Below are 15,555 nucleotides of genomic sequence, written 5' to 3'. Positions count from 1 at the left end.
CAGTCTGGGGATTTTTCACGGTCTTCTCTTCATGAGGGGGAGGGGGTATAGGTTGTGTATGCATGCAGCATTGATTCCTCTAAAGTCCACACAGAATCTTGTAGTTCCATCTATTTTATTTTTATTTTTTTGAAGAGGACTGGCGCTGTGACCCGTGGCTTGGCTGGCTCCATGAACCCCCATGCTAGGTTTTTGTCTATGTATTTGCGCATTTCTTGCATTTCCCAGGCGTCATGGCATACAGTTTGGATTTAGATAGTTTTGCCCCAGGGATGATTTTGATGGTGCAATCTGCCTCATAGTGGTGCGAGGGGGGCAGAATGTTGCACTTGGTCTCACTGAATACTTCTGTGATGTCCTGGTATTCCCCCGGGATTTGTCTGGTCTCTGGGATTTCGTTGGATGTGGCTGCCAGTTGTTCTGGTGGGCTCTTTTTTGGGGGGGGGTCCCCGTGTTTCTGCTTGCTGATGTGGAAGGGGTTGGGGGCTCTTTGCTATCCTAAGTCTCAGGGTACCCCCTTACCACCAGATGGCCAGTCCCCACTTGTCTAGCCAGGAGAGTCCCAGTATGACTGCATCTGTCATTTTAGGGTCTATTATGAATTGAATTACTTCCCAATGATCCGCTAGCTCTAGCCTCACTGGTTCAGTCAGGTGGGTGGCATAGGCTTCCCCCATTAGGGACCGGTCGACCCGTTCAAACCGGATTGGGTGAGCCAGTCTTTTTGCTCTGATCCCCCGTTTCAGGACTGTGGTCAGGTTGATCAAGCATCTAGTGTAGCCTGAGTCTATTAGGGCTTGAAAATCCCCCCGGCTTCCTGTTTTGGGGGCTGTGAGGCATATTGGAAAAAGGAAAGGGTGAACTGGTCCTCTCACCATTGAGTCGTTCGCCCTTGTCGTCACTGTCATAGGATTCTGGCAACTGATCATTGTTGCCTGGGCTCCCCCCCCCTCTTTGTCTGGGTGGGGAGGGACCTCTGCAGCCTGGAGGACCTTCCAGGATGCATTGGTGGTTCATTTGGGGCCCCATTCCAGTCATGCCCTTGGTGGTGGCTCAGCCTTGGCATCGGGGTTGGGGTCATGCATGTAGATGCCATGTGGCTCACCCGCCGCATCTGTACCATTTCAATGGACTTTGAGGGGGGGCTGGTTTCAAGGCCCGCTCTGTTGCTGTGGGTCCCCATCGGCCGGGCGGTTACAGGTCGGGTTGACCTCTCTCTTTCATGTCTGTCCAGTGGCTTTCTCATGTCATTAGCGCGCAATCTGCCGTTGACTTTTATTGTCACTCGGAACCACTCAGAGAGTCAGTTTGGCATGTCGCGGTAAGCAGTTACTTGGGCAATCTGCTTGTCCAGGCTTGTTCTGAAAAGAATGTACTAACAGACGCTCTGGTAAAGGGGGTAGCCTTCCAATGACTCTCCTAAATTCACGGATGTGCTCTTTGATGGGTCGGCCCCTCTGCTTTAGGTCGCTGAGCTCATCTTCCGCACACAGGTCCTCCTCCACCTCCACAAATCTGGCCTCTAGTTGTCGTAGGAAGTCATCCACGCCTTGAGTTGGGGGTGCTTTCCTCTTGTGGAGGGCTGCTAGCTATTCTCTTGCTTCTCCCTCTAGCCCCTCTACGATAATATTCACTATGGCTCTGGGGGATGAGTAGAGGTGTCCATAGCATTCCAGGTGGATCTCAGCTTAATCAAGAAATAGGTCTAACTGGTCTGAGTCTCCCCATCAAACTTTCCCCTGAACTGGGGCGCTTCGATTCACACCACTCCTCTCTCCTCCTGTCGGCCTCTGTATGCTTGTGCTTGATATGTCTGGCCATATTTCTCAGTTCGGAGGGAGGAGGGGAGGAGATTGTGTGCCCTGGGCAGCCTGCCTCCTACATGGGAGGGGCACTGGTCTCAGCCTCCTCCTGATGGGTGGAGAAGGGGGGCTGCACTCCCGCCTGCTTCTCGTCACCTCAAGAGGATCCACTGCTCCTCCCCTCTCTTTGGGCCTGCATAATGGCCTCTCTTCACGGAGGGTTGCCTAGTTAAATTCCTCCCTCCGTTGCTCTACAGAATTCTCCCAGGGCTCCATCGGGGGCTTTGGCAGCCTGGCTGGGTTCAAGTCCAGCATCCACTGCACTCTTCCCAGCTTGTTCAGGGCCCTTCCCTTTTTCCAGGCATTGGGGTGAGGGAGCTCAGCTTTAGCTGCTTTAGGGGTTGAATACTCATCTCCTCTTGCTTCGGCCGCTGGAATGGGCATCTCAGCTTTGATGTCTGAGGTCAGGCTGCACTCTGGCTGCAGTCAGGCTCTCTTCGGATAGCTGGCCCTCTGCCAAGGTTGCCTGAGTTTCCCTCCAGGCACCCTCCAATATCAGGGGGTGGGGGAGCAGTTGGAGAGTCCAGGACTCATGAGACCTGGTAATCCTGATAGATTTTAAAAGCAGATCTGACTGTCTGTCAGGTTTCCTAAAAACGCCCTAATTGATGCATGAGTATCGAGATAAGTTTCAATACAAAGCTAGTCATTTATTAGGAGCACCATAGACAAGGCCTTTTCGCAGTCAGCTTTGTTTGAACTATAGCTGAACTTACCCCTGTTCCTTCCCCCCTCCTTTGTGTCATAAATCACATTCCCCAATGAGGTGCCCCCCGGAAGCCTGCTGCACTAATCTGAGAACTTACCCGAAAAGTATGCATGGAATGCGCTCCCTCCCCTTCTCCCACTATGCCAAGGAGTTGACACCTTATCAGTTCTTGGATAAATTGCCAGTCAAGGAGCTTTCAGCCACAAAACTGTAAATCAAATTCTCTCAGTCTCTGAGATATGGAATGGTTGTTTCCCATGACATCACTCCTCTTTAGCTTCTATTTATTCCCCAGCCAGGGAGGGGCCATTCACTGACCACATGTGCCTTTCTCCGTTCCTCCCACTTGTTCTCTTCTCCTGACATCTCTGCGCATATGCACATCTGGAACAGGCCCCAGCGGTTCTTCCTTCCCACTTATCTCCGACTCCGAAGGCAGCTGGGAAATGTCGGATGGCACTAGCTCAATCTCTACCTCTGACACAGAGCACTCATCAGAGCCTTCCCCGGGCTCCAGGACTGACCCAAGTTCCTCCCCAACCTCCTTATCGTCCAATTTTGCTGCCATAAACACTCCCAGATTCCGTAGGTCGGGAACTACAAGATTTTCTGCTCAAACAGCTACAATTCAGAATACAGGATAATAGAGCTGAAAGGACCTTGGAGGTCTTCCCATTGGGCGGTCCCCAATCTTTCTGGGCTTTGCGGACTAGCAGAGGAGGGAGGGGATGGTTCCGTGCAAGTGACAGGCACCAGTGGTGAAATTCACTTTTTTAAACTACCGGTTCTGTGGGCGTGGCTTGATGGGCGTGGCAGGGGAAGGATACTGCAAAATCCCCATTCCCTCTCCACTCCTAGGGGAAGGATACTGCAAAATCCCCATTCCCTCCCCATTCCTGGGGGAAGGATACTGCAAAATCCCCATTCCCACCCCAGTCCTGGGGGAAGGATACTGCAAAATCCCCATTCCCTCCCCACTCCTAGGAGAAGGATATTGCAAAATCCCCATTCCCTCCCCATTCCTGGGGAAAGGATACTGCAAAATCTCCATTCCCTCCCCACTCCTGGGGGAAGGATACGGCAAAATCTCCATTCCCTCCCCACTCCAGGGGAAGGATACTGTAAAATCTCCATTCCCTCCCACTCCAGGTGAAGAATACTGTAAAATCTCCATTCCCTCCCACTCCAGGGGAAGGATACTGTAAAATCTCCATTCCCTCCCCACTCCAGGGGAAGGATACTGTAAAATCTCCATTCCCTCCCACTCCAGGGGAAGGATACTGTAAAATCTCCATTCCCTCCCCACTCCTGGGGGAAGGATACGGCAAAATCTCCATTCCCTCCCCACTCCTGGGGGAAGGATACTGCAAAATCCCCATTCTCATTCCAACCCTGGGGGAAGGATACTGCAAAACCTCCATTCCCACCCCAGTCCTGGGGGAAGGATACTGCAAAATCCCCATTCCCTCCCCACTCCTAGGAGAAGGATACTGCAAAATCCCCATTCCCTCCCCATTCCTGGGGAAAGGATACTGCAAAATCTCCATTCCCTCCCCACTCCTGGGGGAAGGATACTGCAAAATCCCCATTCCCACCCCACTCGAGGGGGAAGGATGCTGCAAAATCTCCATTCTCATTCCAATCCTGGGGCAAGGATACTGCAAAACCTCCATTCCCACCCCATTCCTGGGGGAAGGTTACTGCAAAATCCCCATTCCCTCCCCACTCCAGGGGGAAGGATACTGCAAATCCCCATTCCTGGGGGAAGGATACTGCAAAATCTCCATTCCCTCCCCACTCCTGGGGGAAGGATGCTGCAAAATCTCCATTCTCATTCCAATCCTGGGGCAAGGATACTGCAAAACCTCCATTCCCACCCCATTCCTGGGGGAAGGTTACTGCAAAATCCCCATTCCCTCCCCACTCCAGGGGGAAGGATACTGCAAAATCCCCATTCCTGGGGGAAGGATACTGCAAAATCTCCATTCCCACCCCAGTCCTGGGGGAAGGATACTGTAAAATCCCCATTCCCTCCCCACTCCAGGGGGAAGGATACTGCAAAATCCCCATTCCTGGGGGAAGGATACTGCAAAATCTCCATTCCCACTCCAATCCTACGGGAAGGATACGGCAAAATCTCCATTCCCACCCCACTCCAGGGGGAAGGATACTGCAAAATCCCCATTCCCTCCCCATTCCTGGGGGAAGGATACTGCAAAATCCCCATTCCCTCCCCACTCCTAGGAGAAGGATACTGCAAAATCCCCATTCCTGGGGAAAGGATACTGCAAAATCTCCATTCCCTCCCCACTCCTGGGGGAAGGATACGGCAAAATCTCCATTCCCACCCCACTCCAGGGGGAAGGATACGGCAAAATCTCCATTCCCTCCCCACTCCTGGGGGAAGGATACTGCAAAATCCCCATTCCCACCCCACTCCAGGGGGAAGGATACTGCAAAATCTCCATTCCCTCCCCACTCCTGGGGGAAGGATACTGCAAAATCCCCATTCCCACCCCACTCCTGGGGGAAGAATACTGCAAAATCCCCATTCCCACCCCACTCCTAGGGGAAGGATACTGCAAAATCCCCATTCCCTCCCCACTCCTGGGGGAAGGATACTGCAAAATCTCCATTCCCACCCCACTCCTGGGGGAAGGATACTGCAAAATCTCCATTCCCACCCCAGTCCTGGGGGAAGGATACTGCAAAATCTCCATTCCCACCCCACTCCTGGGGGAAGGATACTGCAAAATCCCCATTCCCACCCCAGTCCTGGGGGAAAGATACTGCAAAATCCCCATTCCCACCCCACTCCTGGGGGAAGGATACTGCAAAATCCCCATTCCCTCCCCACTCCTGGGGGAAGGATACTGCAAAATCTCCATTCCCACCCCACTCCTGGGGGAAGGATACTGCAAAATCTCCATTCCCACCCCAGTCCTGGGGGAAGGATACTGCAAAATCCCCATTCCCACCCCAGTCCTGGGGGAAGGATACTGCAAAATCCCCATTCCCTCTCTACTCCTAGGGGAAGGATACTGCAAAATCTCCATTCCCACTCCAATCCTGGGGGAAGGATACTGCAAAATCTCCATTCCCTCTCTACTCCTAGGGGAAGGATACTGCAAAATCTCCATTCCCACTCCAATCCTGGGGGAAGGATACTGCAAAATCTCCATTCCCACCCCACTCCAGGGGGAAGGATACTGCAAAATCCCCATTCCCTCCCCACTCCTGGGGGAAGGATACTGCAAAAATCCCCATTCCCTCCCCACTCCTGGGGGAAGGATACTGCAAAATCCCCATTCCTCTCCCCACTCCTGGGGGAAGGATACTGCAAAATCTCCATTCCCACTCCAATCCTGGGGGAAGGATACTGCAAAATCTCTAGTCCCCTGGGACCAGCCAGAGGTGGTATTTGCCGGTTCTCCAAACTACTCAAAATTTTCACTACTGGTTCTCCAGAACCTGTCAGAACCTGCTGAATTTCACCCCTGGCAGGCATGTACGGAGTTTGGTGTGCCCATGCAGTTGTCTACTGCTCACACAAATGGAGCTGCGCACAGGTTCTTCTGCCACTTCCACTGCCCAGTTTGGAATGGGCCACTGCCCGGTACTGGGGCCGCAGCCCCAGGGTTGGGGAGCCCTGTTCTAGTCCAACTTCCTGCTCAAGCAGGAGAACCTTCACCAGTTCAGATAAATGGCTGTCCAATGTCTTCTTGAAAGCCTCCAGTCACGCAGCACCCACAACGTCTGGTGGCAAGGAGTTCCACTGGTTGATTGTCTTCACCGTTAGGAACTTCTCTTTAATTCCAGATTGATTCTCTCCTTGATTATAGATTTCACCCATGGCTTCTTGTCCTGCCTTCAGGCGTTTTGAAGAATAAATTTGACCCTCAAATATTGGAAGATGCTATCGTGGACACAAGGTAGTGTCCTTCCATCCAATAGACTAGGCAAACCCAATTTCTGCAACCAATCTTCATATGAACAGAAGAGATGAAGGGAGTTGGAAGGGACCTTGTAGGTCATCTAGTCCAACACCCCGCTCAAGCAGGAGAACCTACACCATTTCTGACCAATGGCAGTCCAGTCTCTTCTTGAAAGCCTCCAGGGATGAAGCTCCCACAACTTCTGAAGGCAACTTCTATTCCGTTGGTTGATTGTTCTCACTGTCAGAAAATATCTCCTTATTTCTAGCTTGAATCTCTCCTGGATCAGTTTCCATCCATTGTTGCTTGTTGTTCAGGTGCCTTGGAAAATAGCTTGACACCCCCTCCCTCCCCTCTGTGGCAGCCCCTCCAATATTGGGAGACTGCTATCCTGTCTCCCGTGGTCCTTCTCTCAACCTTTCGTCGTATATCCGAGCCTCTGGTCCCCTCATCATCTTGGTAGCTCGTCTGAAATCGGAAGAGAATTTCTCAGCACTGGACCGCCATATGTCCGAAATGGAATAGGGTCTCCTGCTTGAGCAGGGGGCTGGACTAGAAGACCTCCAAGGTCCCTTCCAACTCTTGTTATTCTGCCCTGTGGGTTGACAACTGGGGACAAAGGTGGATTTTGACTTCGTGGGTGACAGGGTGGGATTGCAACTTCCAGGAACCCCTCTGTTAAGTAAACTCCCTGTTGGGAGAGCGAGTAAATTCAGAGAAGCGTTGTGTTGGAGAACACACAAACCAGCATACAGAGACACAGCAGTGCAGAGAGAGCTAAGTCATTCTGGCTCCCTCTTATGGCCGATTGAGGAAACAGCAACCAATCACATTTTACAGTATGATTTAAAGAAACAGGTACAGCATTACTATATGACTTATATATTGCCTACCCAACCGTTAGAATTATATTCCTAACACCCGCCATTGGCCGTGGAGGCTGGGAGTTGTAGTTTTACACGTCTAAAAATGGGGTAAGGATGGAAACAGGGCAGGCAGCATTCCTAAATTGTGCGAATGGGATTCCCATCCACTACTCGCCGAATGTTCTTTTTCAAATACAGGTAGTCCTCGGCTTACGACCACAATTCAGCCTTAACCCTAACCCAAAATTTCTGTTACTAAGCAAAACAGTTAAGTGAACTTTATTTTATCATCTCTCATCCACAGCCGTTAACGTGAATCACTCTGGTTAAGTAATGTGGTTGTTAAGCGAACCCAACTTCCCTGTAAGCTTTGCTTGTCGGAAGGTCACAAAAGGGGAATCATGTGACCCCGGGACACTGCGACCGTCATAAATACGAGCCACTTGCCAAGCATCTGAATTACGATAATGCAACCATGGGAATATTGCAACGGTTGTGTGAAAAACAATTGTGGTATTTTTTTTCTGGGCTGTAGTTAACTTTGGTCAATAAATGAAGATGGTTGTTAAGTAGAGGGTTAGCTATAACTTTTGCAGACTTTTGATCCTTCACTGGGTGGGAGGGTATATTAGATTTTTGATATGGGGGGGCTTTCTACTTATACTTTCCCCCTTTGTGTGTTCGACACAACGCTCCACAGCTTCGAAAGGAAACAAGTGTGAAGTTATCCTAGAGATAGTGCTGGAGTTACAGCATTTCTGTTCTGACCGAGGCTTCCCGAGAGCATGAAGCAAGACTTCTTATCCCGAGAAAAATCCCTTTTATTCATTTCACGTGAATTCTGCTCCTTCACATCCAGGCAAGTCTTTCAAGGAGGATTTACAGTCACAGATCTTATCTGGCTTGGAGAGCTGCCAGGACGATAGTTGCAAAACTTGGCAAGGAGCCTCGGAGAGTCACGAACCAATTAAGGGAACTTAATTGTCTCCTGCAAACTCCACTCCCCTTTCGCTCCTCTTTTATTTCCTCTGGGAGGGGCCATTCACCGTCCACCTGTGGCCTTATTCCCAAGTCGACCCCTGTTCTTTAGCTCTTCCCTTCTGCTGGCAGCTATGCGCATGGGCACACTGGGAACAGGCTCCAGCTGTTCTTCTGCCTCACTGATGTCTGACTCTGAAGGCAGCTGATAACTGTCGGATGGCCCTGGCCCCCTCTCTGCCTCTGACACAGAGCCCTCCTCAGAGCCTTCCCCAGACTCCAGGACTGGCCCAGGTTCCTCCCCAACCTCCTCACTGTCCGAATCTGCTGCCAGCTGTGCTGACCGCTGACAATTTCCTTTAATGACCAAAGTTGCAGTGGCACTGAAAAAAAGTGACTTATGACCATTTTTCACACTTATGACCATTTCACATGAACTAAATTCAAACGCTTGGCACCTGACTCACACTTGAAGGTTCCACTGTCCCAGGGTCATGTGATCCCCTTTTGCCACCTCCTGACAAGCAGCAGGGCAGCAAGATTGACTTAAGAACCGGGTTACGAAATGATCAATGGTAACGATTCACTTATCACAACTGTAGCAAGGAAGATTGTGAAATGGGGTAAAATTCACTTAACTAGTGTCTCACTTAGCAACAGGAATGTTGGGCTGAATTCCCGTCGCAAGTTGAGGACTACTCAGACAGTCCTCAATTGAACGACCACAACTGAGTGTCAAATCTCTGTTGCTAAGTGGGACAGGCCAAGCCAATGCAGAAGCCAGTTTCACTTCAGAACCATGTCACTCATTTAACCACTTGTGTTTCACTTAACAACTGTGGCCAGAACGGTCGTAAAATGGGGCAATTTTTTACTTAAATATCTCCCTTGCCAACAAAAGCTCCATCATTCGTCCATTGTGGGAAGCTCGCATTAGAAAGGGAGGGATCGCTGTGTGGGGCTCTTACCATCTCCCCAGAATTTCCAATCCAGGTAAGTCCTCGGATTACGACCGTTCATAGTTAAGATGGCGCTGAAGAAAGCAACTGACAATGAGTCCTCACACTTACGTCCTTGCAGTCCCGAGAAACAAAATTTGGGGGTGTTCATGACAGCTGCTGCATCTTTGTGCGATTGTCACTTATAATGTTTCCATGGGGGGTGGGGGGGGGGTGTTTATGATAAGCCGATGGGGGAAAAGCTGGGTTCGTTTAACAACGGTGTGATTTGTGAACGAAGCTGGATTCGCTGAACAACCGTGTGGTTTGCGACCAACCGGAAAGGAGGTTGTAAAATTGGGACATGACTCACTTAATGATGGTATTCATGACGGAAGTGGGGTCGTAAGTCGAGGACAACCTGCACTAAGTGACAGAATGGTCTGCTCTATCAGTGGGGAGGGGGAAGGGCTGAAGTCAGAGAGAGGGCCACCCTCCCCTCGCTTGGGGGGTTGGGGGGAGAGAGAGAGACGAAGGTGCAGGTCCTCGGATGAACGTCCAACCCCAAGCTCCTTCAAGTCTTCTACGCGCAGAGGAAGTTTTTGAAGAAGGAAAATAAGCAAGAGAGATTGAAAAAAACAAAACTAAACCAATAAGTTCCTGCCCCACACGAGAGCTTGTGGGCCCAACCAGGCCCCAGGGTGGATTAGTCAGGCCTGACCCACGGCAAGAGGACCTGGAGATGGTTTGGGGGTTGGTCCAAGAGTCCTTAGCAAAAAAAATACCTTCCTTCTTCTGCCAGAGTCCAAACACCAGCAAAGGGTTACCTGCGCAAGTCTTCCCTGCCACCTCTTGATCTCCTGTTCTGACCTTAATTGACTGGGAATTCTGCGCCTTCACCTCCAGCAAAGTCTTTCGAGGGAGGATTTACGGTCACAGACTTTATCTGGCTTGGAGAGCTGCCAGGCCGAGATCTGCAGAACTTGGCAAGGAGTCTCAGAGAATCAGGAACCAATTAAGGGAACTAATTGTCTCTCCTGCAAACTCCACTCCCCTTTCGCTCCTCTTTTATTTCCTCTGGGAGGGGCCATTCATCGTCCACCTGTGGCCTTACTCCAGAATCGATCCTTGTTCCTTAGCTGTTCCCTTCGTCTGGCAACTCTGAGCATGCGCACACTGGGAACAGGCTCCAGCTGTTCTTCTGCCTCACTGATGTCTGACTCTGAAGGCAGCTGATAACTGTCAGAGGGCCCTGGCCCCCTCTCTGCCTCCGACACAGAGCCCTCATCGGAGCCTTCCCCAGACTCCAGGAGTGGCCCATCTTCCTCCCCAACCTCCTCACTGTCCGAATCTGCCGCCAGCTCTGCTGGCCTTTGGTGGACCACAACACCTCTAACGTAGCCTGCTTTTAGCCATCTTTCAGGCTTCAGATAGTAGCAATAGCAATAGCAGTTAGACTTATATACCGCTTCATAGGGCTTTCAGCCCTCTCTAAGCGGTTTACGGAGTCAGCATATTGCCCCCAACAACAATCCGGGTCCTCATTTCACCCACCTCGGAAGGATGGAAGGCTGAGTCAACCCTGAGCCGGTGAGATTTGAACAGCCGAACTGCAGAACTGCAGTCAGCTGAAGTAGCCTGCAGTGCTGCATTTAACCACTGCGCCACCTCGGATATCTGCAGGGGTTTGACGGCGTTGCGGGGAGTCATCATAAGAAACATTCCATCATCCATAAACCGCGGGAGGGGGGAGGTAAACTCTGCTAACGAACAAAACATTGGGGGCCAGGAGAAGGACCCCCCCCAAAAAAAGAGGCTGGGCCCAACTCAGCCAGGAAGTTAACACGACAGAGCATTTCCCCCTCTGAGCTTGTTTTCTAGACCAGTGTTTCTCAACCTTGGCAACTTGAAGATGTCCGGACGTCAACTCCCAGAATTCCCCAGCCAGCATTCGCTGGCTGGGGAATTCTGGGAGTTGACGTCCGGACATCTTCAAGTTGCCAAGGTTGAGAAACACTGGTCTAGACGTTTTGATACCCAACTGGATAACACCATCAGCGCTAAGAGGAGGAGGAGGGAGCGCTGGGAAATACTTATTCTCTATAGCCGTGATGGCGAACCTGTGGCACATATGCCACTGGTGGCAGGTGGAGCCGTATTTACCGGCATGGCAGCCCTCCAGCTCCGATTTTCGGCCTTCCCGAGGGCCGGGGGAAGCCATTTTCATTCTCTCCAGGCTTCAGGAAAGTCTCCAGAGCCCGGGGAGGGCAAAAAACTGGCCCAACAGGCCACAACACCAAGGACTGCTTTACCTCCTCCTCCTCCTCCCCTTCTCTCCTCTTCCTCCACTATGCAAACGTCACTCTTTTCTAGCATTAATGTTGTTTCCTAGTTTGGTTTTGAAATTTCCGCCAAAAAAGCCAAGTTCAGAGAGTACCAAAGACCTCATTGTCATTTGTCTCCTCTTCCTCCACTTCCTCCAGCCCTATTTCCTTCTAGCACGGGATAATGTTACCTAGTAGACAGAGGTGGGTTCCTACCAGTTCGCACCTATTCGGTAGAACCGGTTCGTCAAATCTACCGAACCGGTTAGAAGAGGTTCCACCAGTGGACCCGGAAAGCAGGCCACACCTACAGAAGAGGTTCCAAAAATTTTTTGAAACCCACCACTGGTCCTTGGATATGATTATTCTACACTACCATGCTCCTATTTATAAAACTCAGTGCCTCTGTGAAAGGTAAGGATGACTCCTGCGTTTGTGGGGCAATCAGAACATTGCGTGTGTTGAAGTTGTTTTAACGCAAACCAAAGATGCCTTTTAAAAAACAAATTTACATCATATTCTTATGCATGCCAGTGCTGTGTGAGAGGTGAGTTAAGGTGGTTCTGACAAGTGTCGTTGGCATCTTCATATCCGGTCACATGGGGGGCAAGCCACTCCCATCCAGTCACATGGTCACCAAGCCACTCCCATCTGGTCACATGGGCGCCAAGCCACTCCCATCCGGTCACATGGGCAGCAAGCCACTCCCACAAAGGAGGCCACACCCACAGAGTAGGTTCGAACAATTTTTGAAACCCACCACTGCTAGTAGGGTAATGAAACATCTGCAAGAAAACAGCCAAGTTCAAAACCTCAAGGACCCCACTGTCATTTTCCTCCTTCTCTTCCTCCTCCAAACACTCTCTCATCTGCCACTGATGACGTTCCTTAGTTGGGTCACGAAATGTCCGCAGGAAGAGAAGGAAGCTCAGGGAATACCAGGCACCCCGTAGTTCCACCCTGACCTGCAAATATTCTCTTCTAGGGGAATCCCTTTGGCTTGCCTCACTGAGAATTCCCCCGTCCCAGGGCGTCGGGATACGGCGGGATTGCGAAGTTTTAAGCTCCGTCGCCACCCCTGCTCTTCTCGTTCCTCAACCCAGCGAGGCGGAGAAAGGGAAAAAGAAAAAAAGAAAAAGAAAGATGGACAAAGATCGGCGGCCTTTTCTTTTTTTTTTCATTAAAAAACAACCCTTTATATATTCATTTCGTGTTCTGTGGAAATCACAAGATTAAAGGCGGGAGAGGGCGGGAAAGGGACGCGCGGAGGAAGGGCAACGTGGGGCCAATACAAACGTACCGGGGGGGTAAGGGAGGGTGGGGCTGCCCTCTCCCCCCCCAAAGTTCATCATAGTCGAGGGAGCGGAGGGGGGAGAGGAGAGAGGGGGGAAGAGTTCTCGGGAAGGACATGACCTAGAACGCCGTCTACTGCGTGGCTTTTTGAGAAGCATCGCGGAAACGCCGGGCGGAGGAGGGTGCCAGCATCGCAACAATCCGGGGCCGCCACTTACTCGCGCGGGGTGTGGGGGGGGTGTGGGGGCTTTTGTCCGCCCTCAACTCTCGTCGTCTTCATCCGCCGAGTCTGACTCTGGCTGGACTGTGCTTCGCTCCATCCCTGCCCGGTCCGTCTCGGGATAGTCTTGCGCTCTGCGGAGATCCCAGGGAAGGGAGGAAAGAGAGAGGGAGAGAGAGAGATCAGGGCGGGAGGAAAGGCAGGGAAACGGGGTTCGGAGGTCACCTTCTTAAATTGGGAATGATCTTCTTGGAGGCCGAGGAAGGGAAGGGCAGTTTGCAAGATATTCCCTCCCTCCCTTCTTTCTCCTTCCCCCCTTCTTTCATTCCTCCCTTTCATCCCTCTATTTTCCTTCCTTCCATCTCGCATTTCTCCTTCCTTTCCTCCCTCTCCTTCCTTCCTTTCCTTCCTCCCTCTTTCTCCATCTGTCCTCTCCTTCCACCCTTCTCCCCTCCATATCTCCTTCCTTTCCTCCTTTTACCTGTCCTCTCTCCTTCCTTCCCCCATTTTTCCTTCCCGTCCTCTATTTCCTTTCTCTCCTTCCTTTCTTCCCTCCATCTGTCCACTCCTTTTCCCCTTCCCTCCCAACCCTTCCTTCTTCCTCCTTCCCTTCCTTTTTCTCCTTCCCTTTCACTCTTCCTTCTCTCCATCTGTCTTCTCCGCCTTCCACTCTTCCTTCTCCCCTCCATGTCTCCTTCCTTTCCTCCTTTTACCTGTCCTCTCTCCTTCCTTCCTTCATTTTTCCTTCCCGTCCTCTTATTTCCTTCCTCTCCTTCCTTTCTTCCCTCCCTCCTTTATCTGTCCTCTGCTTTTTCCCTACCCTCCCAACCCTTCCTTCCTTCTTCCTCTCCCCCTCCTTTCCCTTCGTATTTTTCTCCTTCCTTTCTTCCTCTCTCCCTTTCCTATTTTTCTCCTTCCTTTCTTCCTCCCTCCCCTTTCTATTTTTCTCCTTCTATTCTTCCTGCCTTCCCTCCACATTTTTCTCCTTCCTTTCTTCCTGCCTGCCTCCCTTCCCTCCCGATTTTTCTCCTTCCTTTCTTCCTGCCTCCCGCCCTCGGTCCCTCCCTCATGTGCCTGCCGGCCACCCAGACAGACTTACTCGTTGTGGGGGTCTTCGGGCGACGTTCCCCTCTTGCCACCTTCCGAAGTCCAGTCCTCCTCTGGGCCTTTGTCCTCGGTTCCCCCTTCGCCTTTCTGGCCGGCTGATTCCCCATTCACAGGCGCTGGGAGATCTGGAAGAGGAAGAGGCCTTCTCACACCAGGAGAAAAGGAGAAGAGCAGCGAAGGGCACAAGCAAATGGCTGGATTTCTCCCCCCCCCCCTGGCAATCTTGGGTTGCTTCTCAGGAATGGGGTCCTCTTTGGGGGTGGGGGTAGTTATGGGTTCCCAACGGTTGGGACCAGCAATGAATGAGTCCTGCCATGCCCCTGAACGGTTCTCTTGGTTTTTGGCTTCTGCGCATGCGCAAAACAATAGCACCCATGAGCGAACCGGCAGTAGTGGTTGCCGGAACCCACCCCTGGAGGGGACAGGGGAAGAGGGGTCAAGATGAGAAGCCGGCAGTTCCACAGAGTCTCATTTTCCAAGGAACCATGCAAATTCCTATCAAGGGTTTTCAAAATCTGTGGGACTACTCAAAATTTCCTGAATTTCTTGAAATCTTTGGATTTAGGAGGCCTGGTAGAATGCAGTATTGCAGGCTCCTTCTGCTGGCTGCCAGCTGTTCAATCCTGATGGGTTCAAGGTTGACTCAGACTTCCGTTGTTCTGGGGTCGGTAAAAGGAGGGACCAGATTGTTTGGCGGCAAGAGGCTGACTCTCTTAAGAGAGGACTGTGAAGCAGTCTATAAGTGCTATTTCTCTTTCTCTTTCTCTCTCTCTCTCTCATCTATCTGTCTGTCTGTTGTGGCCCAGCAGGAGCCATTGGAGCTGCCACCAGACTCCGATAGCGAGGGGCCCTATGAGTCGGCTCTGGAGGACCTTGGACAGGGTTCCGACTCAGAGCAGGGCGCAGAGAGGCTGGTTGGCCACCAGGAGGCACCTGAGCCTTGGACCAGTGGGGAGGAGACAAGGGAGTGTGATCCTGACGTCAGCAGTGAGTTGTTCCTGGATGCCCAGCACCGAAGAGCTAATAGAAGTCAGCAACAGTTGTGCAAGTACAGGAAGTGATTGTACTCAGCTGGTGGTAATTAGGCTCCTCTCCAGACTATAAAAGGACTGCTTGTGCACACGCCCCTTTTGCAGAAGTCAACGCAGGAACTAATGTCGGAGAACATTGTTATGAGCTTGGCAGGCTGGATTGCTGCCACGGCTTATCTGTGCTGGATTGCTGCCCAAGCTTGTCTGTGCGGGTTTGCTGCCAAGGACCTACCTGTCTGTTAATTAAATGCCGTAACTTATCTTTGGCTCGGAGTGTGTTGGTGTGGGACGA

The 15,555-nt window shown here is 51.5% G+C and overlaps 1 protein-coding gene across 2 annotated transcripts in view; it reads right to left on the bottom strand.

The window, feature by feature from the left end:
- Nucleotides 1–12,763: 12,763 nt before the first annotated feature.
- Nucleotides 12,764–15,555, bottom strand: part of HDGFL2 (HDGF like 2) — a 38,377-nt gene continuing 35,585 nt past the window's right edge. For both annotated transcript variants that reach the window (XM_087703354.1, XM_087703355.1), the window contains exons 15-16: nucleotides 14,225–14,357; nucleotides 12,764–13,259 (exon numbers count right to left, since the gene is read on the bottom strand). In XM_087703354.1, coding sequence (XP_087559480.1) covers nucleotides 13,166–13,259; nucleotides 14,225–14,357 — 227 coding nt within the window. In that variant the 3' untranslated portion in view covers nucleotides 12,764–13,165. The remainder of the gene's footprint in view (nucleotides 13,260–14,224; nucleotides 14,358–15,555) is intronic.

Source organism: Thamnophis sirtalis, unplaced genomic scaffold (genome assembly GCF_051295495.1).
Source record: "Thamnophis sirtalis isolate CommonGarterSnake01/CBP01778 unplaced genomic scaffold, rThaSir2_p1.2 scaffold_1, whole genome shotgun sequence".
Lineage (NCBI taxonomy): Eukaryota > Metazoa > Chordata > Lepidosauria > Squamata > Natricidae > Thamnophis > Thamnophis sirtalis.
This window is presented reverse-complemented; position numbering and strand designations above follow the sequence as displayed.